The following is a 27,692-nucleotide window of genomic DNA, read 5'->3' on the forward strand; positions in this document are numbered from 1 at the left end:
TTGTGGTGCTGCGTGGTTTGAAAACAAGCATCAATTCGAATACCACACTGTGAACATCACTTACAATGAGAAGAGATCACAGGTATACAGGTGTAACAGGCTGTAATCCTAACTGTTTTCTCATCTTCCCTCATTTACTTCAGGAAACCACCACTGTAACACCACAGCAGTAGGTCTCAAGCCTTAACCTGCCTCAAGCTTATGTACTCCCCTTGGTCTGTAGGCAAACTTACTTCCTTGAGATCTGCAGACCACCGGTCTTAAGGAGGAAAGGACGAGACTTCCCCAGAGCAGAAGTCCTGACCACACTGGAACACAGCTGCTGCTGCCGCCAGCAGGTCTGTTCAGGGTCATGTCTATGACTATCCACCCGGGCCACACCGTCTCCTGCAGGTAGCCCACGCCCAGCCCCCAATGTCCCACACCTTCTTCTTTAAAACCCTCTGGCTTCACCTGGACAGGGAAGACGATCTTTGCAACGTCAGTCCACCATCTTCCCAGGCTGCCAGCTTCCTGAATAAAGCAACCTTTCATTCCCCACCATCACTTGTCTCCCAAGTATTGATTTTTGAAGCAGCCAAGCCTGAGTTCAGAACTGGTTCTCTGTCCAGTAACACCATTCATTGTTTGAGCAACTCTGTGTACTATTTCATCACTTCGCATGTTTGCTAATGCACTCTTTCCATCTTACGTTCAATTTTGCAAACTGTCTTCCTCAAAAGACTCTTCTGGCCTCATAAGGCTAGGCCACTGCCTTGTAAGATAAGTCACTCTGCTTGGGCTGGGCTAACAGATCCCCCAAGAGAGAGCCCAACACTGCTGCATGTGTGGGGTTCTGATAGGTCACCTTCTTTTATAATTCACTCACTCACATCCTCTGTCCCCCACTTTACTGACCTCTTTCCATCCATAGGCCCAAACTCCCCCCACCCCTTCTCTCCCCCTCTCTCCTAATGCTGACAAAACAATCTTTTCTCTGGGCCCTCGCCTTCCTCCTCCTCACCTCCCAAATTCTTTCCCAACTGCCTCCTTTGTTGGCTGCTAACTTTTTTTGGTTCTATGGTTTTAAATAACCAGTCTTACTATATTTCAAACTCAAATGCAATAAAATATTTATTCTATTTGGGAAAAGAAATATTTTTAAAGCAGTTAATTCTTCCCATGATAGAATATTTCCATAGTACAATCAATATTTAAACTATCTCCACAGAGGGGACAAATAAACAGATTTTATGTATTTTATTTATATTATATATTTATATAAATTATTTTATATATTATTATTTGTTGTTATTTAAAGGGAAGTAGTAACAGAAGGAATGTGATTATAGAAAATGTGAAAAGAAAATCATACTACTGCTTAGAATACTCCTATCATTAAAGCCATATATCATTGTATGGATTTAACTTTTTAAACTTTCCTTATTTTTCACTTTCACTCTTTATAGTGCTATGGTATTTTAAAAATATACATGCTCATGTAAGTGTGTGTATCTGTGTGTGTGTGTGTGTGTGTGTGTGTGTATATATAGGTGTGTGTGCATATATACCCATACCTAATATTAGAATCTAATAGCCATTCTCTACTAGCATAAGAGTTACTCATCAAATCAAACTATGCCAATAACCAATGATACAAGTGCACTATCTTAACCTAGACATTGATATATACCAAGCATATATTCAAAATGGCATTCTTAAAAGAAATGTTATGCTAGCATCTAAAAAATCTCACAGTGCTGCTGACTTACCGCTTCTTTCAGAAAGAGCATAATTTGGAGTAAAATGGGTTCACATCCAGCCCCTGCCACCTACAGGTTTATTACTTTGAGCATGTCGCTCATACTGATCTTTACCTTCAAACTGGAAAAAATCAATTCCTGGCCAGCCTAACTTCCAGCTCTGTCACAAGCTTGGAGGGTAGTTCCAGAGGCTTGTTACCTCTGGCTCCAGAGAGCCTAAACCTTTTACTGAACAAATTAAGGTATAAAAAACAAATAAATGTAGAATGTACAAGACAAGAGTGAACCCTAGTGTAAACGATGGACTTTAGATGATAATGATTGGTCAATGTAGGTTCATCAACTGTAACAAGTGTACCACCCTGTGGGGGCTGTTGACAACCACAGAGGCTCTGCCTGCTGGGGGCAGGAGACAGCTCTGTACCTTCCTCTTAGTTTTCTTGTGAACCTAAAACTGCTCTAAAATAATAGTCTGTGTTAAAAACAATAATAATAAAATAAATGAACAAAATAGGACCCCATCAATGACTCAGTAGATAGATGTTGAATGAATAATACATGATAAAGTCATAATAGCAAAACTCCTCAAACAAAATGGCTGGCAACCCCACTCCACAGGGCCAAATTCACGAGTCATGCGACGCCCTCTGAATCTCTCACACCAGCGTTATATTATGAAGAGCATTAAGGGCTCTAATTTGCAGATACTGCATACTCTGCTTTCCCACAAGAAATTATTATACACTCAAGAGAGACCCAAGAAATCTCTTCGGAAGATAATGCTCGTAATTCTTCTGTAAATTCATTCTGCTAATATGTCTGCAGAAGGGTACAGCGATTTAGTATAAGGTTGTTCCTTAAAAGCATGAAAACAGTCTTTTTCTCTAGCTACATGGGGACAGGAAAAATGAATAACGGGCTATCTATACAATAGGGTTTAGTTAAAAAGGGTAAGTCAGTGTTGTAGACTGAATCTCTTCTCCCCTCCCCACCCCCTGAAAATTCCAGTCTCAACCCCCACTACCTCAGAATGTAGCTATCTTTGGAAATAGGGTTCCTAAAGAGGTAATTAAAGTTAAATAAGGTCACTGGAGTGGGTGCTAATCCAACATGACTAGTGTCCTTATAAGAAGAGGAGGTCAGGACAAAGGCACACACAGAAAGAAGACCATATGAAGACACAGGGAGAAGACTGCCATCCTTAAACCAAAGAGACAGGCCTCAAAAGAGACCAACCTGCCAACTCCTTGATCTAGGAACTCCAGCCTCCAGCGCTGTGAGAAGTGAAATTTCTGTAGTTTAAGCCACTCTGGCCATGGTACTTTTTTATGACAGCACCAGCAAGCATAGCCCATATGCCCTGATATTTTATATACATGCCCAGCTGGGGGGGGGGGCGCTAACATACATGTGACCACAATGACCATGGACGCTGATTTATCTGTAGAGTGGGTCTAGGTATGGGAGGAAAAGGTGACGTCAACTTCTCACTATGCTCCCCTGCTTGGGTTTTTATCATGTTCACGTATCACTCTTACAATCAAAAAAAGAAAAGAAAACTGCCCAAGAAAAGTCAAGTTTGAAGATATTGATATAGAAGCATTTGTAAATATGGTATGGACTTATGTGATTTTTTTTTTCCTTTCTGAAGAACCTTCCCCTCCCCCAAACATAGCAAAAGAGAAAAATCTTCAAGGAGCCTTTTATACCCTCTATGTAACTGTTCAAAATAGCAATAGTGTGGGGGCACCTGGCTGCTTCACCTGGTGGAGAGTGCGACTCTAGATCTCGGGGTGTGAGTCTGAGCCCCATGTTGGGTGCAGAGATTGCTTAAAAATAAAATGTTTATTTTGGGGGTGCCTGGGGAGCTCAGCCGTTAAGCGTCTACCTTTGGCTCAGGTCATGATCTCAGGGTCCTGGGATTGAGCCCCGCATCCGGCTCCCTGCTCGGCGGGGAGCCTGCTTCTCCCTCTCACACTCCCCTCGCTTGTGTTCCCTCTCTCGCTGTCTCTCTCTGTCAAATAAATAAATAAATAAAATATTAAAATAAAAATAAAAACAAAATAATATATATTTTTTAAAGATTTTATCAGAGAAAGAGAGAGAGCATAGCAGGGGGAGGAGCAGGCAGAAGGAAAAGAGGCTCCCCACTGAGCAGGGAGCCCAATATGGGACTCAATCCCAGGACCCTGAGATCATGAACTGAGCCAAAGGGGAACCGCTTAACCGACTGAGCCACCCAGGCATCCCAAAAATAAAATCTTAAAAAAAAAAAAAAAATTAGTATGAACAGCAAAGGCTTTTGGAAACAGAAGGGGCTTTGTCCTTGCCAGAGCAGAGTCAGAATGAGAGGGTAAGCCAGCTACTTGCTGCTACTGGGAGGTGGGCCTCCCTGCTTAGAGTTACTCTTCTCCTATCTAAGGACACACACACACCCACAACAAATAAATAAATATCAGTCTCCCCTCCCCCTCCCTGGCTTTGGGCACAGATAGTTCTTCCAAAGGACTGACCTTAGGCATGTGAGGACATGAGCTAGGGCTGGTTTTAACTTCCCTTTGTCAAATTAAAAAGCACAGTTCCTTTATTACTTAGAATTCCCAGCTGGCAGCAACACCAATTAGAAATAGCAAAGAATCAGGAAGAAAGCCAAACAGATGTCACAGAATCGGCGCACACACACAGACCGTGTATTTTATTTATGACCCTCCCTCCCTCCCTCCCTCCCTCAAGTCTTATTTTCGCAGTTAGCACAGGCTTGCTTAAGCCCACAGCAGCTCCGAGGGAAAAACTGGTGGGAATTCTCTGGCCCAAGAACCAGAAGACCTGGATTCTAATTCTGTGTGGCTTTGAGTAAGTCATCGTTCCTCTCTGGGGCTTTGTCTTCCTCCCTTGAAAACTGAAGGAGCCTAGGTAGACAACAGATAGTAGGTAAGAAGGTTTCAGCTCACATCACGTAGCCCACCAGCGGCGCTGGCCTGGAATGCTGTCTGAGGGGCACCCTAAGGCTGAATGTCTCCCCAGAAAAAATCAGTACCACCTGCCAGAGGCAGAGTGGCACTCACACTATGTTCTTGTCATCCCTGCAAGAGGTTATCAGACGTCCCCACCATCCATAAATGCTTAGATGTTGAAAAATGAACTGCAGGGACATGTGGGTGGCTCAGTCAGTTAAGCGTTTGCCTTTGGCTCAGGTCATCCCGGGGTCCTAGGATGGAGCCCCTCCCCCCATCTGGCTCCCTGCTCAGCAGGGAGTCTGCTTCTCCCTCTGCCCCTCCCCCCCACTCATGCTCTCTCTCCTCTCTCAAATAAATGAATAAAATCTTAAAAAAAAAAAAAAAAGGAAAAATGAACTGTAAGAGGCAAGCACTCGGAGTTAACTCCAAAGCAAGAAAGAGAAAAACCAGTTCTAAAGAGAAGCAAGAACTAGAAAGTGGAGCAGCTGAGAGCCCTTCAAACACCCCCCAGGGAATGTGAGCATCGCTTGCTTCCAGCCTCTGCCCTCGTGGTACAGCTCACGCAGGGCACTGTGCTAACTCACCCAGCACGTTCCCTTCGCTCCACTTAGGAAGGCAAAGGACACTTTGGCCACAAGAACCATGCCAAAGAGGATCACTATTTTTACCTTCAGGGCTTTAGTTTGGGGACAAGTACATCCCTCAGCAATGTGGAAAGCATGCATTCAGAAAGACTTATTCCTCGAGAGTTCTGGAGAGCCAAGTTGGCTTTAGCGTGTCTAAAATAAGCCCAAACTGCGGAAGGGAAGAAATCTCCAAACTTGACACCACCCTTCAATTCAGGTGCTTTTCCCAACGTGGAAACATAGGAGCCCTAGCAGAGCTGAGGGAAGACATAAAAGCCTTCTGTTAACTGCAAGAATTGTAACACTGTCCCTCGGTAAAGGGTGGGGAGACGAGGCGGCAGCAGCAGCAAAGCTCCTCAAATACTAAAGTCGCTGAAAGTGTTCAGAGCAGAACGCAGGGGCCTGGGCAAGCTGCGGGTTTACATCACCAACGAAACAGAGGCAAAACATTCAAGCATAAAACTGGCTTCAAATTTTTTATTCAAGGAAACAGTGTTCTCAAACTCTATGTAGATTTCCACATTTTTTCAGCAATATACAAGACCACACATACCATACAATACCGTCTCACAGCCCGCTTTGCTTTGTCCTCCTTTGAATAAAGTTTTAGGGTTACTTACAAATCACCAGGGGTCCGCGGAGAGGTACGGAACAACTGATTCTACTCAGACAAGCAATACTTATTTAAACTCTAGAGCCCACAACCAACATTTTGCAACTCGTTCTGGCCCTGCGCCCAAAAACAGCTTCGAGCTTGTAGAGACCTTTTTTTACTACAAGAAGGCAGAGGTGGCAGGAAATAGCAACTCTTGCCACTGTGGTGTCACAAGCTGTCCTTTCCTGGGAGCTGTGCAAGGGAACAAGGAAACTCGAAAGCTGGGAGGAAAGGACACACACCTCCATCTGCTCGATAAGGAACTGTCTCACCAAACAACAAATACCAGTGGCCGGTGGTCCCCAGCGCACAGAGTGATCGTATGGAAGGAAACGCAACACAGAGGACACGTGTCAGTAAACTGCTTGGGGGCGTACAGTGCATTTCTCCCATACAAAAGAATAGAGCGCAGCTTATTACAGCGTATTTAATCCACAATATTAGATAACAATAGCTAACACTTATTATCTCTTAGTCTCTGCAAGGCATAGCTATTATTATCAGCTATTTTATCACGCCAAAGTTACAGAGCTGAGACAGAGGCTCAGAGACGTTAGGCAACTTCAGGTCAGCAGGCTGATGAGTGGTAGAGCCAGAATTTCAATCTGGTTGGCTCTCTGCCATTCTGCCCTGCTTACTGCTGGCATAGAGAGGGTGAGCAGGTCAGACAACACCAGCCTGAAACCTTGGGTTGCCGGCAAAAGGGAAACCGGTTGCGTGGGGAGGAGGCGGCAGGAGAGGAAACACTTTTTCTTGCCTGCCCTTGGCTGTACGGTAAGACTCAAAAATGATCTGAAGAAGGCATCTCCTCTGGGCCCCTTGCTCTCTCCCAGGCAATGTCGGGCCCCAGTGGATCTGGATGACCTCTATTCAATACAGCCCTGCCCCCAAGCAGCCCAACCACGCCAATCGCCAAGCTCCCTGCATCACCATGCAGTCCTATCCCACATGAAAAGCCCTATTCCTAATCCTATGGAAATAACCAGGCCATTCATTCACTCCACTAATATTCATCATACTCTACACCTATGCACAGTGTTAATTCCCAGGAATGCAGCAATAAAAGCAAGAGACCTTTTTCCACCCTAAGCACGAATACAAAGATACAAGTAAGAATGACCATGCTGTTTAGAAGACAGAAAGGAAACCTGGATGTTCAATGAAACACTAACCACCAAAATTCTGGTACAGTCACATCATTAAATATAACACACCCACCACAATGATTATACAGATGATACAGAAAAATGTATTGCCATGGAAAGACAAATGCAGTGTAGTAACTGAAAATAGTTAACACAACAGTATAGAGTTATGATAGCATTTGGGGTAACAATATAGTAAGACAGAGATCAGCAATAACAATAACAAAAAACAATCTGGAAGGATATTCCAAGTTGGCAGCAGTAATTAATAAACTTGTAGGATCAGGAGTGACTATGTTTTTTGTATTTTCTAAACTCTTTGCAACAAACACTTAGCTTCTAATTAGAAAAAACATAACAGGGGCGCCTGGGTGGCACAGCGGTTGAGCGTCTGCCTTCGGCTCAGGGCGTGATCCCGGCGTTCTGGGATCGAGCCCCGCGTCAGGCTCTTCCGCTGTGAGCCTGTTTCTTCCTCTCCCACTCCCCCTGCTTGTGTTCCCTCTCTCGCTGGCTGTCTCTATCTCTGTCGAATAAATAAATAAAATCTTTAAAAAAAAAAAGAAAAAAAAAAAGAAAAAACATAACAAGTTTCTATTTTGGAACAAAACAAAACAATGTGCCTGTTCTATCTCCCAGGTGGTAAGCATTTCAAATATTTGTTAACTGAATCAACCAATGAGTAAATGAAATCTACTTTAGCTATGTGACTGGGAGAAAACAACCAGAGGGAACGATCACTGAAACTGAGGGATAAAATAAAAAAATCCCGACTGGACTGCATCTTTAAAATTGGTTAAGATGGTAAATTTTCTATTCTCCTTACTGCAATAAAAAAAATGAAAATTCCTTAACCCTTGTAATATTTTTTTAGTGTTTAATGGATATAAATAAACTGCCACTTGGTAGAATTTGAAGCAATTAAAACTGAAATGAGAAAAATTACACAGCTACCTAAAAGCTCAAGGTGTTGAACAAGAAGCTATACGTTTGCCTAACCTAGAAATGAGCTCCTATATTTCCTTCATCTAAAATTCTTAACGTTTTCTCTTTTGAGTTCAGAGAATCCCTTAGAGCTCCAAGGTTTTCACAATTGTCCCCACAACCGTGGCAACCAGACCCTGGGCATCTGCCAGAAAGAAGTTTCTGACAGGTAGTTTGTCTCGCAGGTTTCAACACCCTCATGCTAGGTTTCGCCCTCAACAGCACTTCCATGAAAAGCACTGTCAGCGGTCAACGTCCTTCCTTAAATGGCACTGGGCACCCAGGGACTTTGGGACGGATCTGAGGCAGGCAGGCTGTGAACACACACGAAGCCTGCTCCAGCCTCTGGGTTACAATGGGGCCCGAACAAAGCCGTCCTCCTTGCTGAGACTCTCTTCCTCACCAAGTCAGGGTTACTTTCAGCACCCCACCATAAAAAAAAAAAAAAAAAAAAAGGTGATCAAGTTCTCTGTCCTTAGGCAGCAGTTGGATGGTTGGACTCACTCCATCACACCATCCTCAACTTCCACCTCCTCTAAAAAAAATACCACACTTGATATATTTTAGTAGGTGGGTGGAGAGAGTCTATTAGGTTTAAGGTTAGAAGGTTAACTTCGTGGCAGTTCAACAGGAAACAAACATTCCCGGGAGGCAGGTCTCGTAGTCTGTCAAACTCGGCACTAGGACATTCGGGTGCAGGAGTCGTTGCTGGGGGGCTGGTCTGTGCACTGTAGGATGCTAGCAGCGTCCTGGGCCTCTCCTCTACCCACCAGATGCCAGGAGCACCCTCCCTGTCAATGAGAAATGTCTCCGAAAACTGCCCTCCTCCCCTTTCACTGCGAACCACTGCTTTAGGGGGTAAGAGCAAGAGCTATGAGGGTCAGGCTGTCTGGGTTCACCCCCAGACTTGAAGGCTGCCTGGTTATGCGGCCTTGCACCAATTCTTTATCTCTAGGTAAAGAATCGTAAAATGGGAATAAAAACATGGACCTCACAGGGCCATTATGAGGATTAAATGAAACAATTCAGATAAAGTTCTTAACACAGGGTGCTCAGAAAAAAAAAAAAAAAAAGCCAGCTGTTATCATCTACACACTGTCAGTCCTCTCCCTCCTCCCTATTTGCCCAATGTTTTTGGTCCTTCGGGTCATATGGAAAGAGGTAAGGGTGGGAGGGCGATGGGACCAACGGATTAATCTCTCATCTACAGTAATGTTTTCATTTCCTGCTTTACCAGGGCTGATAAATGCCTCTGTTGAAGGAAAATACTTTTAGAAATAAAACCTCCTGAGATCTGAACCCAGGAGGGCATTCCAGCAACCTGGGAAGAAGCTCCCCAGTGTGTGCAGAAGCACATCTCACCTGCCCAAAGCTAAAGCGATCTTTGTCCTTTGTTTCCGCTGAAGAACAAACAGGGCAGCAGAACATTCATTTGCACCACGGAAGCCACAAATGGCTGCAGGAGAAAGGGGCTAAGAAAGAGGAGATTTGAGGGAGAAAAAAAAAAGGTGTAAGAACATGAACCCTTGAAATTCAAAATGGCGTAGGGTAGGATGGGAAGAAAAGTGCTCATTTTTTAAAGTTTTAAATCTTCTCCGCCCAATAATGGGGGAAATCCTGCTCATTCTACTGATCAACAGGCAGTTAATGAAACACAAAACCCAAAATTTGCCTAATTGTGTCATGGAGGTCACACTGCAATGGAAAAGGCTGCCAAGCCCAGGGATGCTTTCTGCCAGCCCAGGCCCCACACCGGGCCAAGCCACAGGGCGCTTCACAGGCCGGCAGCGGAGGCCACGGAGCCAACCGGAGCCAAGGATGCTCTGAGGGAGAGAAGAGAAATGAGCTTGTTTCACCGGCTGCGACAGCTGGAGCAGCGATGACCTCAGAGCTCAGGTGGGTCTGCAGTTTCGAGGGATGGACAGGGCACTCCCCTCCTTGTCAAAGGGAAGTCAACGGGCCACTCCAATGTATAAAACGCACAGATGCGCTCTAATACTCCAACAGTGCTTACATGTTCACGCAACAAATTTACCAAATGCTGACTAGTGACCAGGCAGTGTGCTAGGAGTGGGTAGTACAGTTGCTGCCCTCCTGCAGCTTGCGTGCTAGTGGTTTTTTTTTTAAATTAATTTATTTATTTGAGAGAGAGAGAAGCACAAGCAGGGGGAGGAGCAGAGGCAGAGGGAGAAGCAGACTCCCCACTGAGCAGGGAGCTCGATGTGGGGCTCGATCCCAGGACCCAGACGCTTAAGCCACTGAGCCACCCAAGCGCCCCAACATTCTCGTGGATTTACATCAAACTCAGCATCCCCCAAATTCTACCTAGCACTTAATTTGGAAGCCCCTGGTCCAGTCCAGTCCTCTCACGTTCCTGATGTGGCCCAGAAATGTTTGGTGATGTGGCTCAAAGACAGACTTAGAGATGAACCTCAGTGGACCAGGAAAAACACGCTGCTTTAAATAAGCAAATTGGGAGGAGTCAGCCTTTGGGTCCCATACTTCCATAGCTATAGTGCAACAGACCAACAGATACTCCAAGCAACTACATGAAGTCACCGTAAATAAGTTTAAAGGACACTGCGGACCACGGTGAGAAGGCAGTGTCTAAGTCTCCAGTACCTTTGAAAGGTTTCTGACACAATGGTTAAAATGAAAGGCTGGCACATGATGAGGTAACCCTGAGGTGGTCACAAAAACTGAATGCTGCTGACCAGCCAAGGCAGGGCTGGTGACCGCCCAGTCCCCCAAGCTACCTCCCCGCCCCCACCGTCCGTGTTCTGAGAAGGCAGACAGCAGGAGAGCCCCTCCTCCCACCCCCATCCCACACACAAAGCGTGTGCAGTGTCAAGTGCTGCCAGCTTCCCTCTCCAGGCTGCAGAAAGGAGGCATGACTCAAGAGACAGCTCTGCCCCTCTGCCCGCCTGGCAAGAGGCCTCTCGTGGAAGGTCCGTCGAGCTCCAGCGGCTCTGTGCAAGGAAAATCCTGCACACACCACCCACCTTAGTTTTTCCAACAGTCAGGATTTCACTGGATCCCATTCTTTAGGATTCACAAATAGCCCCATAGAGGGTGACATCTTGAACCTCTTTTCACATAAATGAACGTGTAAATTGGAGACAAAAACGTCAGACACGGGGCCTCTGGTTTGGAAGACGCACAGCTATACCTGGATGGCTCTGGCACTGGGTGGGGGGCAGGGGTGGGAAGGGGAGCAGAAGAAAGGCTCACACTGGCTTGGACTCCTCGTTTCTCTTGGGAAAACTCATGCCCTCCCACAGGTCACCCTCAACCCTCTCAGTCTTTCAGGAGGAAAACCTGGCGGCCACATGAAAGGTCCTGGTTTAACAGCTTTTGCTTGGAGCTCAGGTAACAGCTGCACTGTTTTCCTACAGCTGAGAAACAACGTTCTCACACTTAATTTCACCATCCATCAGTCAGTCAAAACTTCAGGAAGCCTTATCAGCTCTGCTGTCCTTACATCTTTAAAATTTATCTCCTTCTCCCACTTCCAGTCTAAAGAGGAAGGAATGAATAGGTGTGCCTTTCCCCCGGGCAAGTGTCTACAGTTAACTGCCTTTTTCTTTTATCTTTTTTTAAAATATAGTATCATTTCATTTTTTAGAAGATTTTATTTATTTGACACAGAGAGAGTGCACACAAGCAGGGGGAGCAGAGGGAGAGGGAGAAGCAGGCTCTCTGCTGAGCAGGGAGCCTGACGTGGGGCTCCATCCCAGGACCCTGAGATCATGACCTGAGCTGAAGACAGACACTTAACCCACTGAGCCACAAAGGCGCCCCATAATTGCCTTTTTCATTTGAAGGGCTGCCCAGATGCCCAGTGGACCTCATCATCACCCCCTACACTCTTGTGAACCTGGTCCTCATGACAAAGCCAGCCGGTACAAAAGCTCCAGCAGCGTTTACGAGGATGCTTTTATTCAAGTATGGCTGCCTTGATGGTACCAGCTGGCAGATAACTGTTATCGCAGACAACCCCCCCCTGCAGCCAACCCCCAACTTGAGAAACTTCCTGTTGATGTTCTTAAAATGCATTTGCAAAAGGAACCAGGGCCAAACGAAGGAACCTATGAATCATATTTTTTTCTATCAGAAGACCAACAGAAATGAAAATATTCTTCCATAGGGGACCCCAACCTTTACCTTATTTTCTACTCATCAGGGGCATTGGTTTTTTTTAGCAAGTGGGAGGTGGGGCAGGGGGGAATCTAAAAAAGAGGTTTCCCCTGGGGCATTCTTTTAATGAAGCAAGTTACTTACTCATGTTGGGAGTGGTGTTCCCTCTGCTTTTTGAAAACTGTGAAGACAGAGCTCTTCTATCAGTCCTCGACTGTGAGGAACAGTACCCCAGCATTGAAATCAAACACAATGGACCACAAAGCCAGGCTGACACACACACCAAACGAACAGTGCCTGAGCTGCAAGGTAAACAGGCCCCAGGGATAGACAGTTCAGGAAATGGACCTTAATTACTGTTATTTGTTGAATCAAACCTAGAACTTCTCAAGTCTGCTAGGTAACATGGATGATGGAACAAATAGAGGGCTCTTTTGAAGATTTCTGGATCTGCCTCACCCCTCCTTCCGTCCCTGGGGCAATCCAAGGCCTTGGTGTTCAGGGAGCCCCAACAGGCGGGCAGAGACAGGCCGGGGTTGGGGCAGGGCTGAAGGATGGTGCCTCTGCAGTGGGCACCCCCACCCTCCAGGAATACAGCACACAGGAATCTGACAGCACAGAGGAAGCTGGCGGGGGCAGGGGAGGCTGGCAATGAAGTAAGAAGTAACTGAGAAACCTCTCTGGACCCAGACTTGGTTATGGTGGGAAGAGGAGCCTGGGGAAACTTCACCTACCCTACTTATGCAGGCAGGTGGCAAACAGAAAGAACACATCACGAATATTAATGGAAAACCAGGAATCAGAAGGTGATTATTTAGCTTGCTTCTTCATGAACAAACAACTTGGAATTCTAGAAGACATAGATAATAACCACATTCTGCTGTCAAAACTGATCGAGTTCATAGCACTAACTTTCTCATGGTACTCAGTAAGGAACACCATGCTTTACAAAGAATATCCCACTAAAAGAACAAGTTTGAGAGGCAACGTTCTGATCAAATTAAAACTCATTTGACAGACTAAATTCCTGGTTACCCTCAGGCATCCAGAATGTCATGAAACGAAGCATTCTGAAGCAAGAAAAACAAACCAAAACAAAAAGCAGTTGTCGGGCATAAATGGAAACCTGAAGATTTGGCCTTTGATAATACAACTTCCACTTCACCAACTAGAAGGTGAGAAGGCTTAATGCACAGATATTCTAGCCAATGTCGAGCCTTCCCAAAGAAGGCAAGGAAGAAACTGGGGAAATACAGAGAAAATAAGCTAAAACAGACAAGAGAAACAATGACAGAAGCTACTAACAAGTTTCTATGAACACAGTTCATCGAGCACCTACTACATGCATCATATACTTTACCTGATTCTTTATACATTACAGAATTATAGTTCATCATAACCCTATGTTGTTATCCATCTCTATGACGCCTGAGAAAGTTGATCAAATAATGAAGACACACCTAGCAAATGAAAGAACTGGAATTTCCTGTTTCAGTTGGGCACCTCCTAAGTCCATTTCTTTCCACTGTTTTATAATGTTTAATTATCAGTATAACACTTTGGGGCAGGGGAGGGTAAGAGGAACTAAACACTGCTCCTTGGTAGTCTACACAATGCCTTTCTGCAAATTAGAAAAAGGCACAGCATGAGCAAGCCAGCAGGGACTGCATCTCAGCTCTCACTTTCCCTTTCAGCCGGTTTCCTTTGTGCAGTACACAAACTGTGCAACGTAATATGGCAGTCCTAGTGCTAATGTTTCCCCAAACTGCCTCCTGACCTGCTAATCCTACTGCCTGGATTAAGTTCCTTTTCTAAATTGTCTTAACTTCATAAAACGCATCTCACTGGAATTAGGTCTCGTGGGAATGATTTATTTAAAATCCGTCCCCCGCACTAGCCTCTATATTCCATCAAAGCAAAGACTATCCATCTTGTTCTAGGCTCTCTGCAGTGCCTAGCCTGGTGCCTGCCGCAAAGCTGGTGCTCCCTAAATATCTGTTGACTATTTGGGAAGCTCACTGTCTACGAGGAGCGACAGCACTCTTACTGAAGTAAGTGGCATGGGGGCAGGCAGAGAGCTAATATGAACAGCGCAGCCCCCAAGACGGGGTGTTACTTCTAGCGGAGGTCATCGGGAGCACTCACAACAGAGGTGGTGTTTTATTTTGCCTGCTTGTTTATTTTTTATTAGCTCCAAATGTCGGGCACAGACCAAAGTCAAATATAAAAATACTTCTACCATCTAAAAGGCGGCATTTGTTTCCTAACTTTTCTCTTTCCATTTTTCTTTTTTCAAAGTAAGTTCTATGCCCAGTTTGGGGCTTGAACTCACAACCCTGAGGTCAAGAGTCACATGCTTGACTGACTAAGCCCACCAGGCACCCCTCTCTTTCCATTTTAAAGATTATAATGGTAGGTAGGCCCATTATGGGATCAGGATGGTGTGAGTTCTATGTTTCTGGGGCGTGTATCCCAACTTCATTCACTTACGAGGGCCGAACTCTTCGCTGAGGCTTGTACTTCCCTTCATGAGGCTACACTCTTCCAGTCTCACACTTCCATCAAAGTGTCACACTTGGATCGTGACTTCGCAGACTTCCTCGCATTCTATCCTGGTAACCACCCCACTGATGGGCAGGAAGGGCGGCATTATTCCCATCACGGAATTGAATGTAAAGCCTGGATAAGTTACGTGCACTTTCCGAATGCGTCCTTGTTCTTTCTAACACAGCACCGGGCGAGGGGAAGGGTAGAGAGTGGACACTGCTCACACGGGAAGGGACAGTTGAGCGACCCTTGATACCGTGATACTGCCGTGAGAGCACATGGCTACTCCACGGGCAGGTGTACAAGGCAGTCGCAAAGACAAGTGTGTCCACGCACGCATGCACGTGAGTCTAAGAAAGACAAACAAAGCCCCAGCGCTCTGGCACTACTTCCAAGTGTCAAACTTTGCAGCAAGGTCCACAGTTTAAGAAGGCAGAGAATTCCATGCTGGGCTGCTATCAAAACACCGATAATTAAAGATGAGAGTGTCTTAGGCAACCAGGGCGAGCCTTCTACTCAGTACTCATTATAAATAATAGTTACCTACCACTTCTTAAACACTTCCTCTGTATCAAGGCACTGCACGGAGGTACTTCTGTGACATTCTTTCATTTAATCTGCAGGAGAGCCCTGCGATGTAAGTATTGCAATCCCCATTTTACCCACGAGCAAACCTGACTTTCTGATGGCAAAGACCATCAGGATTCCAAAACCTGTTTGGTATATCACCTCATCTCCAGGAGACTTGGAGTACACTGTTTGGAAGCTTCCTCCACCTGCCCCCACAGAGACACAGAACATGGAGACACTGGAAAGCAGGTATGGGCACGCAAGGCCCGGGGGCAGTGAGAAGAGCCCACTGGATCTGCATCTTCCTCACCCCGCCCCCACGGAGCACCAGTCCAACAGCCTGCTGTCAGTCAGAACACAGCCAGTGTCTTTCTGAAGGGCATTCTTCATTCTCTTAAGTTCTGGCAGTGGTAGTAACACGAATTTTTTTGAATAACAAAAAATTATGTTGTGTATTTTCTAGGTGCCAGGGAGGGTCCTAAATTCTGGGCATAGATTCATTTCATCTTCACAACCCTATGAGGTAAATACTCATTTATACCACTTTTTCATTGGTATTTTTGCGATTTGTTCACAAATGAGAAATATGACTGAATTTTTTGGCATGAAAATGTACCACTTTTATAATCAGAAAAAACTGTAAGCTATATGGACTCTGAAAAGCTGGAAAGACAAAATATGAAGTGTTAAAAAGAAAATCACAGGCCCAAAATGGTGTCACTTAGGTTAACACCCCAAGTCAGTAAACCAAGACTTACTACCTAACCTAACTCAGTGTCAACTCTCCAGAAATGTATCCTTTAACCAGTCAACATGGAATTTCCTGGTCAGCACTGGAAAGTTTACTGACAGACCCCTTCTACTCCCCTTTGGAGGCAACCGTGCCTAACACAATGGATTCTCTGCTAGTAATTTCCTGCCCCCCCCCCCTTAAAAACCTTTCTTTTTCTATGGCCAAACAGAGCTCCCCTCTACTTGCTCCATGTGAAACTCCCAGACGCAGGAATCCATGAATGAAGCCAAATCTTCAAAATTTACTCAGTTGAATTTGTATTATTTAACAAAAGACACAGAGAAAAAGAAGGTCGTTTCCATTTTTCACACATGGGAAACCTGAAGTGGATAAAAGGGAAGTAACTTTCCTAAGGTCCTGAGATGGTAATTTAGTCCGCTAGACCCTAAAACTGACCCAGACTTCTGTGATACTGCCTCTAATATGAAGCAACCGTCAAGAGCAGCTGACATACACGCGTGATAAGATTATCTCTACAGAGAGGGAGGGGATGTTTGGAAGTTTCAAGCAATTATTTGGAGCTCCAGTTAAAAACGTAGACACTAAGCATAAAACAGAGTGAAACTGAGTTTGGCACCTGTACCACGTCTAAAATCCTACCCAGAATCCAAATCTCCTTGTACCACCAGCTACCTTCTTTCAACTATTATATTCAGTAGAGATTTGTAAAGCTGCTTACATGTTCATTCATTTTGATTCTGCACAAAATGCCCATTTCTAAAATGTACCATGGTTCATTTTTTCCATTGCTAACATTAGAATTCCTCCCACTCTTTCTAAGATACGTAAAAAAGATAATTCCAAACTCTTCAAAGTTAACTAGTACAAGAAGATACAAAAGCAAAAGACAGAAAACAAAAATTTTACTTAGGCTTAAAGCAAATTTAGTGGTAAGTTCTTCAGAAAATTCCCTTTCCCTCAAAATACCACTTTCCAAGATCATAGATCACATATATGTATCACCTGAATACTTTAGATACATACAAGCGAGTGTTTGCTAATTTCACATCTTGGAATCATCCCCTTTCAGGCTGTAGAAAACAAAATAGTTTTGGGGCACCTGGGTGGCACAGTCAGTTAAGGGTTTGCCTTCCGCTCGGGTCATGATCCCGGGGTCCTGGGCTTGAGCTCCGCGTCAGCTCCCTGCTCAGCATCCCTGCTTTCCCCCGCTCCCTCCCCTCGCTTGTGCTCTCTCTCACTCACACTCTTTCTCAAATAAATAAATAAAATCTTTTAAAAAGATAGTTTTGTGACCAATTTTGAGGTTATCAAATAATTGCAAAATGATCAACAGCACAAGAATTTGACCCCCCCCCACATTAAACATTCATAGTTTAAGTCCGCACTACAAAAGCGTGAAAGTGAACGAGTAACAGGAACTTGCTCCCTAACGCAGGTGGGAATCTCAGCCAGTGAAGCAACACAAAAGTACAGCTCCCCCATATCAGAGTTACGATGATGAACATCTGTGAGGATTACAGGAGATCAGCCACATAATTTATCAGCCCACGTGCTGGCACATAAATCTACAGCAGCTTGGATCAAAAGCTCGTTCCATTCAGTACGAGGTCACTTAACTACTCTGCGCCTTGGTAGCCTCAACTACAAAACAGAAATACTAGTAGTTTCCACATCGTGGGATTATTAGCACTTACAATGCTAGTGACCAGTATTATTCTTAGTGCCCTCAGAGAGGAAGAAGCTCAGAGACTCGCAGGGGCTGGGATGTGAACCTCGTTACTCCAAAGCAGCTATCACCTCATTTCCTCAAACTCCACCTGAGAGCTGATGCTTAGGGAGACTTAACCTGCTTGCCAGCTTGCTTCCCAATGCTCAAGGAAACTCCCGAGGGCTCCCTTATCCTGGCAGCTCCATCTGCTCCAGGAACTCGCAGCTTACACCTTCCTCAGCCCCATCACCCAAACCTCACATCTGACCAAAAAGCTATTCCCCTTTGCATCCTGGTTTGCCAACTTTTTCCCAAGAGGGCTTAGAGGGGGTGGGGAGCGTAGAGTTATAACTATCTAAAAAAATCACAACAGGGGCGCCTGGGTGGCATAGTCAGTTAAGTGTCCGAATCTTGGTTTCAGCTCAGGTTATGATCTCAGGGTCATGGGATCGAGCCCTGCGTGGGGCTCCGCACTCAGCGTGGAATCTGCTTGGGATTCTTTCCTCTCCCTCTGTCCCTCCCCCCTGCTCTCTCTCACTCTCTCTTTCTCTCTCAAATAAACAAATCTTTAATAAAAATTTACAACAACAAAGGCAACCACACCCATCTGTGCAGCACAGATGGACTCTAGCACATATGGACAATTTCTGCCAACCCGTGAGGCAGTTCCTTTTATTGTTATCTCCACGGTAGCAATGACACACTTGGGCTCAAGAAAATAAGTCACCCAAGGGTCACAGCTCATTAGGGGCGATGATAAGGGCTAAACCCAGGCGTGTGACTTCAAAGGCAGCATGCTTCAACTACAAAAAAGTTAGCATTCTTAACCACCTCACCAAGCCAATATAGAAAAGATAAAAGGGGGGGCCCTGGCCAGCTCAGTCAGTGGAGCCTGCAACTCTTGATATGAGTCATGACTCTGAGTCCCATGTTGGGCATAGAGAAAAAAGATAAAAAGATAAAAAGGAAATAGCATTTAAAAAAGTAATTTTGGAAAACTAAATCAAAATTCATTTTCCAATTAACTTACTGCTTGATAAATGAAAAATATTAAATAAAGAACTGAATACCACTCCATATGGCAAGGAAGTGCACTTCAGTCCTGCCAACCCCACCACGAAAGAGCAGCTTCACTGTCATCTATGCGTGGCTGCAGTTTCTACTGCCACAGTATTTATATTTTGTGATTTGTACAAACAAAATCATCTCTCGTGTCTCTAACAACATCTACGACAGCCCTGTGTTACTTATAATTAAACCTCTGTAATATTTAATCTCATGATCACACAGAGATGAGTCAACTGCCTAAGAATGCCTAGTCACCAGTCACCAAACTGCAATTTCCAGCCCCCTGACCGACTGTCCCCCTGTGTCTATATCCCAGATGAATGATTCATCCAATGTATAGTCAATTTTTATTTTTTTAAGATTTATTTATTTATTTACTTGACAGAGAGAGAGAGAGAGAAAGAGAGAGCAAGCACAAGCAGGGGGAAGAGCAGAGGGAGAGGGAGAAGCAGACTACCCACTGAGCAGGGAGCCGATGCAGGGCTCGATCCCAGGATCCTGGGATCACGACCTGAGCCGATGGCACACGCTTATCCGACTGAGCCACCCAGGCGCCCCTATATAGTCAATTTTTAGAAATTAAGAATTGAGAACCCAGAAATAAATCCTAACATTTATGGTCCAATGAATTTTTGACAAGTGGGCCAAGGGAGAAAGAGCAGTATTTTCAAAAAATGGTGTTGGAACAGGATATCCAAATGCAAAAGAATGAAGTTGGAACCCTTTCTTATACCATACAAAAAAATTAACTCAAAATGGATCAAAGACCTAAATATATGAGCCAAACTATGAAACTGTTAGAAGAAAACACAGCACTAAATCTTCACGACCTTGGGTTAGGCAAAAACTTCTTAGACAAAAGCCTAAGCAATAAAAGAAAAAATAGATACATCAAGATTAAAAGCTTTTATGCTTCAAATGATAGCATTAAGAAAGTGAAGAGACAACTCAAAGAATAAGAGAAAATATCTGCAAATCACCTATCTGATAAGGATATCTAGAATATCTAGATAGATATCCTAATATCTAGATATCTAGAATCTATGAACCTGAATATCTAGAACATGTGACAGACTATCTAGACTATATGAAGAACTTTTAAAATACAGTCATAGGGGTGCGTGGGTGGCACAGTTGGTTAAGCGCCAACTCTTGATTTCGGCTCAGATCATGATCTCAGGGCCATGAGATCGAGTCCTGTGTTGGACTCCGCACTCAGCAGGCAGTCTGCTTGAAATTCTCTCTCTCCTTCTGCCCCTCCCCCTGCTCACACTCTCTCGCAAATAAATAAATAAAATCTAAGAAATGGGCAGTGGATCTGCATTCTCCAAAGAAGATACAGAAATGGTTAATAAGCATCTGAAAAGATGTTCAACATTATCAGTTATTAGGAAAATGCAAATCAAAACCAAAATGAGATGCCACTTCACACCCACTAGGATGGCTGTAATTAAAAGAAAAGAAAAAAGACAGTAACGAGAGTCGGTGAGGACGTGAAGAAATCAAGAGCCCTCACACAGTGTTGGTGGAACGGTAAGATGCAGCAGCCTCTTTGGAAAATGATTTGGCAGCTCCTCGAAATGTTAAACACAGTTACCATATGATCCAGCAGATCCACTCCTAGATATACAGTGAAGAGCGATGAAAACATGTGCACACAAAAACTCGTACACAGATGGTGATCAAAGAATTACTAAAAGGCAAAGTAGAACCAACCCCAAACAACCATCAACTAACACACAGCTGAGTAAGATGCGGGACATTCCATAAAGAAGAATGAAATACTGGTACGTGCTACCACGGGGATGAACCCTGAACACGCGGCCAGTGAGAGAAGCCAGCCAAAAGACCACATACTCTATGGTTCTATTCGTACGAAACACGCAGAAGAGCCAAATCCATGGAGTCAGCAAGTAGGTTAGCCGTTGCCAGGGCTCTGAAGACATCTGGGGGGAAAGTGGGAATGGCTGCTAACAGCCATGGAAGGTGACAAAATGTCCTACGCTTAGACTGTAGTGATGGTCGCACAACTCTGGGAATATCCTAAAAACCACTGAATCGTACAGTTTAAATGCGTGAGCTGTATGGTATGTGAACTGTATCTCAATAAAACTCTTTTAATTTTTATAAAGAATTTCTTTAATTAAAAAATAACCCAATAAAGTCCTTTTTAAAGAAATGGGGAAGTGTTAAAAAAAAAAAAAGAAAACCTCAAATCATGAATTTTTAAAAGCTGGGTATTTCTCCTCAACAGAAAAGTAAAAGCTTAGGCATTTCTCCAACTCCACTTTAAGAACAAAAAGGAAACTATGAGGTTTTTTTGAACACCTGTTAATTTAAACAGGAATCAAGTGTCCCCAAGGACAAATTCCTAGCACTTAGAAGCTGAAATCATTTCATGTGTTTAACTTATTGGCCAGCTATAAAATGCTTTGTAAAGTTTACATCAAGTTTTTCATGGATTTTTCTACATTGTTTTCTTCAGAGACTGCACACTGGCGACGGCCGAATCCTGGTACCAGACTTGCCTTATACGACAGCGGCCCTTTGAAACGTCTCCTAATAATCCACGGCCGGTTTAACTATCATCTTGGCGCTGACCTTTATGGGTGGCATGTTCTTTTTTTTCCAGTTCTATTCACCTCAATACACTTAAGTTGTGAAAAATCAATATTTGCATATGCAAATGATGAATAATGCAGATACACCACATGCCAGTACGAATCGTGCAGCCAAATTAATCATCTCCGTTTCCTGTCTTAATGCAAAAGTGGGTTTAATCTATTATGTCTAAACCCATTTCCTAAATACATAACACACATAGCGCCACCACCATCCTCTCCTTGAGGGGCGGGAGTAGTATCAAGAATGAAAACAGTTGTCAGAACACGCGATTACACACATTGAAATTCACACATTTAGGTTTGCTAAAACCTAAGACTGAAAATTTTAAAAGTAACCAACACATGCTCATGATAAATTCAAAGAGCACAGCAAGATGTTAAATGAGAAACAAATGCTCCCTGCATTATCCCCTACCGCCCAACCTCCTAGTTCTACTCCAATGTAGTAACCACTGACGACGGCTTCTACACCTATCTTCTCTGTGACAGTCTACAGTCTACTATGCATGACAGCTCCTATGTATTACAATAGATCTCGAAAGCGCTCAGAAACCTTTAAGCATTCACAAGCATTGACATACATATATACCTATATGCCTACTCCTTTTGAAAACCATAGTCACTGGGTTCGTCATATACATACTTTTCTTTAATCCCTATTTAACAGCACATCTTGGACCGGTCTCCCTCTCTGCACAAATTTACCTCATTTTTTAATGGCAATGTAATATTCCATTGTATGGAAGGCTAATAAAATTTTATTTTAAATTAGTTTTCACTACCAATGATGAATTAGGATGTTCCACATTTACTTTCCAATTTACAAAAAACAGTCGAATTTATTCCTTCAGAAGTGAATAAACATGAAACCACAAAGGCTGGTTTTTCTATCACCTTGTCAACTTTGGGTATTATACTTTTTTTTTTTTTTTTGAGTGCGAGAGAGAGAGAGAGAGAGAACGAGAGAGAAAGCATAAGCAGGGGGAGTGGCAGGCCGAAGGAGAAGCAGACTCCCCGCTGAGCAGGGAGCTCCATGCAGGGCTTGATCCCAGGACCCTGAGATCATGACCTGAGCCGAAGGCGGACGCTTAACTGACTGAGCCACCCAGGAGCCCCCGGGTATTAAACTTTTTTTTTTTTTTATATAATGATTTTTTATTATATTATGTTAATCACCATACAGTACATCCCTGGTTTCCGATGTAAGGCTCGATGATTCATTAGTTGTGTATAACACCCAGCGCACCATGCAATACGTGCCCTCCTTACTACCCATCACCGGCCTATCCCATTCCCCCACCCCCCTCCCCTCTGTGGCCCTCAGTTTGTTTCTCATAGTCCATAGTCTCTCATGTTTCATTCCCCCTTCTGATTACCCCCCCTTTCTTTATCCCTTTCTTCCCCTACCGATCATCCTAGTTCTTATGTTCCATAGATGAGAGAAATCATATGATAGTTGTCTTTCTCTGCTTGACTTATTTCACTTAGCATTATCTCCTCCAGTGCCGTCTATGTTGTAGCAAATGTTGAGAACTCATTCTTTCTGATAGCTGAGTAATATTCCATTGTATATATGGACCACAACTTCTTAATCCAGTCATCTGTTGAAGGGCATCTCGGCTCCTTCCACGATTTAGCTATTGTGGACATTGCTGCTATGAACATTGGGGTGCATATGGCCCTTCTCTTTACTACGTCTGTATCTTTGGGGTAAACACCCAGTAGTGCAATGGCTGGATCATAGGGTAGCTCAATTTTTAACTTTTTAAGGGACCTCCACACTGTTTTCCAGAGTGGCTGTACCAACTTGCATTCCCACCAACAATGTAGGAGGGATCCCCTTTCTCCATATCCTCTCCAACAATTGTTGTTTCTTGCCTTGTCTATTTTTGCCATTCTAACTGGCGTAAGGTGGTATCTCAGTGTGGTTTTGATTTGAATTTCCTTGATGGCTAATGATTTTGAACATTTTTTCATGTGTCTGTTAGCCATTGGAAGAGATGGAATCCTTCCTGGAAACCTATAAACTACCAAGATTGAAACAGGAAGAAATTGATTTCTTAAACAGGCCAATTAATTATGAAGAAATTGAGTCAGTGATAAACAACCTTCCAAATAACAAAACTCCAGGCCCGGACGGTTTTCCTGGGGAATTCTACCGAACAGTCAAAGAAGAAATAATACCTATTCTCCTAAAGCTATTTCAAAAAATAGAAACAGAAGGAAAGCTACCAAACTCATTCTATGAGGCCAATATTACCTTGATCCCCAAACCAGGCAAAGACCCCCTCAAAAAGGAGAATTACAGACCGATTTCCCTAATGAATATGGACGCCAAAATCCTCAACAAGATCCTGGCTAATAGAATCCAACAGTACATTAAAGGGATTATCCATCACAATCAAGTGGGATTCATACCTGGGATGCAAGCGTGGTTCAATATTCGCAAATCAATCAGCGTCATACATCATATCAACAAGAAAAGACTCAGGAACCATATGATCCTCTCAATCGATGCCGAAAAAGCATTTGACAAAATCCAGCATCCTTTCCTGATTAAAACCCTTCAGAGTGTAGGAATAGAGGGTACATTTCTCAATCTCATAAAAGCCATCTATGAAAAGCCTACTGCAAATATTATTCTCAATGGGGAAAAGCTGGAAGCCTTTCCCTTAAGATCAGGAACACGACAAGGATGCCCACTCTCGCCACTATTATTCAACATAGTACTAGAAGTCCTTGCAACAGCAATCAGACGACAAAAAGGGATCAAGGGTAATAAACTTTTTAACTGCCAATCTGATTAGTGAAAAAAAAAATCTCCATTTTTAATTGTATTTTTTAATTATGAGTAAGACTGAGCATTTTCTCACACATTCACTAGCAATTTGTGTTTTTGTTTTTTTTCCTGAAGTATCTATCCCTAACCTTTGTCCATTTTTCTTTTGTGTGTCTTTTCCATTGATTTCTAAAAACTCTTCTGGTACACTATGGAAAACAGATCTTTAATCTATGAATCATTGTGCCATCGTTTGTGTTTGACATTGTTTATGTTTTGCTCTGGACAAGTTCCTCATTTTTATATAGTCAAATTCATCAATTTGTTTTATGAATCTTCCATCACAACTAGAAAAACCTTGGCCATTCCAAGATTATTATTTTAAAAGTTCACTAATCTTTCCTCTTAACATTTTTTATGGACCCCTTTTAACTCATTTTAATATGGTTAAGTGTTAGAGCTACACGTTATTTATTCTGATGTAAAGGGCATGGATCAAACCTCAAAAGACACTTACTCACAACTTAAAATGTAGGTACTGTTATCCCAACAGAAAGTGCCAGTCCGTCCCAGAACAGGGAACATTTATGAACTCATATTTTGGGCCAGGTACTGTTCCAAGTGCAAAATCCTACGAAGATTCTCGTGATTACCCCGTATCACAGGTAAGCAAACTAAAGGACAGAGGAGAGGCCCACCACCGGTAACGGGCAGAGACTACACCTAATTCAAGCTGCCCATCATCAGAAGTGGCTCTTAACTACCAAAATATACCGCCTCTGGACGATCAACAAAAAAGCCCAAAATGCACATCAGAAATAGGTCTAGATAAATTCTCGCACTAGAACGCATGCTTTTTCTATCAAATATAAGTTCATGTAACTGCTTACGTAAAGTACTAAATCTTTTTTTTTTTTTTAAAGATTTTATTTATTTATCTGACAGAGAGAGAGAGAGCACAAGCAGGGGGAGTGGCAGAGGGAGAGGGAGAGGCAGGCTCCCAGCTGAGCAGAGAGCCCGATGTGGGACTCGATCCCAGGATCCTGGGATCATGACCTGAGCCGAAGGCAGACACTTAACTGACTGAGCCACTCAGGTATCCCGTAAAGTACTAAATCTTAATACAATATTTCTGAGCAACTTTTAAAGTAACCACATCCAAAGCACAACCGGTGTCCTTACGTCAAGTTTTCACTGTATCTCATATACTGTATATATTCTATACTGTATCTCATATGTGTCGAGGCGGTGCTGTGGTAGAATCGTCTACTTCACTTGTGTCCTTTTTCACCTCTACAGCTGTGCCACACTGGAAGTAGGATTCAGTCTGTTTGGCAAGAACTCCAAACTGTATGAAAAAATTGTCAAGCCCAGAGCACTCGGTGGCTCTTATCTGGGCAGCATCCCATCTCCCTGGGGCTCTGTGGGCCATAGGTCATAAAGGGGGGGGCAGAGTCTTCACAAAGGCTGGCGAGTGCTACTAACACCTGGGGTTTATCAAGCATGCTATAGCTCGGCTCTGCGGAAGAGTCCCTCAAGAGACAGAACTGTGGCACCCCAAATACCAACAGCGCTGCCCTGGGACACACTAGCTCCCGTCAGTCCTTCCAAATGCTACAGCTCACTTAACAAGCCCATAACTTTTTCTTTATCTCTTCTAATAATGCCTTATAGAATAGATCGTTTGTGATCAAGAGCTCTGGACTTTATAGTACTAATTTTTATTATTCTCAAAGTCTTACAAACATCAGGAAGAGGGAATGGAAGGATAATGCTGACTGGAAGAGAAAAGGGGCATCTCCCAAATAATCTGGGAATACCCTCAGTCTTTCCATAATGAGGGGCAAATGGAATGAACATTAATTAGCCTTCTTCTCCAGCACTCCGAGCCCTGCTTTCTTTCCGCCACACCACAGCAGGAAAAAGACGTCAGAGACGCAGCTCTGCTGGACCTCTTGCTTCCAAGAAAAGGCAATTCCGTGACAACCCTCATCGCTCTCCTCCCCCCATCATAAGGAAATAATTTACTGCTTCATGCTTTCCAAAGCCTGCAACGAGAAGCTACTGCTCGGCATAATAATTTGCATAGAGCGGCTCACTGGTTAACCAGCTCTTTGTAAATGGTCTAATACCTCTTATTCAGCAACCTGCAACGTTCACAAATGACATCACTTGGTAGGAAAGCACATTCTTAAAAACTGCTTCCTGTTAAATCTTATAATCCACGGCAGAGCAGAACTTTCTGGGGAAAAAAGTTAAACAATTATTTGGGAGTTTAAGGAAGAGAGAAGACCAAATGTGTAGTACAATGATTTTCTTATAGCAAAACACGGTATCAAAAACCAATATGGGACATCAACCATAAGATGTTTTAAAATCTATAGCCATGAGCTCTTTGTTGAACTGCTCTGCAAAGACACTAGACGTCTTCAAGATAAAAAAATAAAGAAATAAAAAGCCACCCATTCACTCTCTTGTCATTTAAGAACTGTGTACTGGGCACTAAGCATGGCCGAGGCCTGGGGAGCAAGGTGGCAGCCCCGATGTCTCGATTTGCTGTTGGTCTTGGAAGAGGCCCTGAGCTCTGGGGGGCCTCTCTCCTCTTCAATAACATGAGAGGGTAGGCATGTCATTCCCTTCAGGATCCTTCTAGCTCCAGAAGTCATCTGTGACTTCCCAGATTCTCACAGGCCACAGGCTATCCAAAAACAGTAACCCACCACTAGGACTGACAGCTATCACTTCACCAGAAAGTCAGGAGTGAGACTTCAGGAGGCTTGCTGCCAACCAAAGACTTCCCAAGATGGTTCTCATTTCAAACTGCCTGACCATTACCCTTAAAAACTATCTGAGTGTGCTAAAAGTTCCAAATATTTTGGCTTCCGACTGAGATTTCTCATACCCAGAGGCCCAATTCCCCTTTGTCAGCATGTCCCAATGTACAGTTTATGGTTTGGGTGGATGCTGGGGATTCCCATAACCAGCAGGATCAACCCCACCGTGGTCCTCTTATGGCCCAGGAGCCACAGCGCATGCCCACCTTCAACACCGCCTGCCTCTTCTGACTAGTATACAGAACTCTTGCCTCCCTGTCCAAGATTCTAGCTGGTGGGTCATTTCAGCCTTGGGAGGCTCACAGGAAGAATTAAACCAGAGCTCCCCAAAATGAAGGAGAGCTGCTTCCAAAGATAGGAAGTTCCTGTCTCTGTAGTTATTTGCTTATTATAGTAAAAGAAATCTGAACAATTGGGTAGGCGGAGCAGAAGACCCTTCCAGCCACTTCCAGCACCAACTTTCTGGGAGTTGGTCCAAAGGGAGGCAGGGGGGCCAGCCAACTCCCTCATGCAGCTAACAGTAGTGTGAATTAGTCCATCGGGTTTAGTGAAGAAGGTCTCCAGC

The 27,692-nt window shown here is 43.9% G+C and overlaps 1 protein-coding gene across 3 annotated transcripts in view; it reads right to left on the bottom strand.

Annotated features, from left to right (window-relative positions):
- Positions 1 to 27,692, bottom strand: part of SERINC5 (serine incorporator 5) — a 101,257-nt gene that overhangs the window by 55,975 nt on the left and 17,590 nt on the right. Inside the window, exon 2 of one of the 3 annotated variants that reach the window (XM_057307328.1) lies at positions 3,631 to 3,756. The exons of 1 other annotated variant lie outside the window; for it this stretch is intronic. Coding sequence is in view for 1 of the 2 variants with exons in the window: in XM_057307327.1 (XP_057163310.1) it covers positions 454 to 534 (81 nt within the window). In the remaining variant the exon portion in view is untranslated. Of the gene's footprint in view, positions 1 to 453; positions 793 to 3,630; positions 3,757 to 27,692 lie in introns of those variants that run through there. One more of the 3 variants, XM_057307327.1, reaches the window with a different exon arrangement.

Source organism: Ursus arctos, unplaced genomic scaffold (assembly GCF_023065955.2).
Source record: "Ursus arctos isolate Adak ecotype North America unplaced genomic scaffold, UrsArc2.0 scaffold_5, whole genome shotgun sequence".
Lineage (NCBI taxonomy): Eukaryota > Metazoa > Chordata > Mammalia > Carnivora > Ursidae > Ursus > Ursus arctos.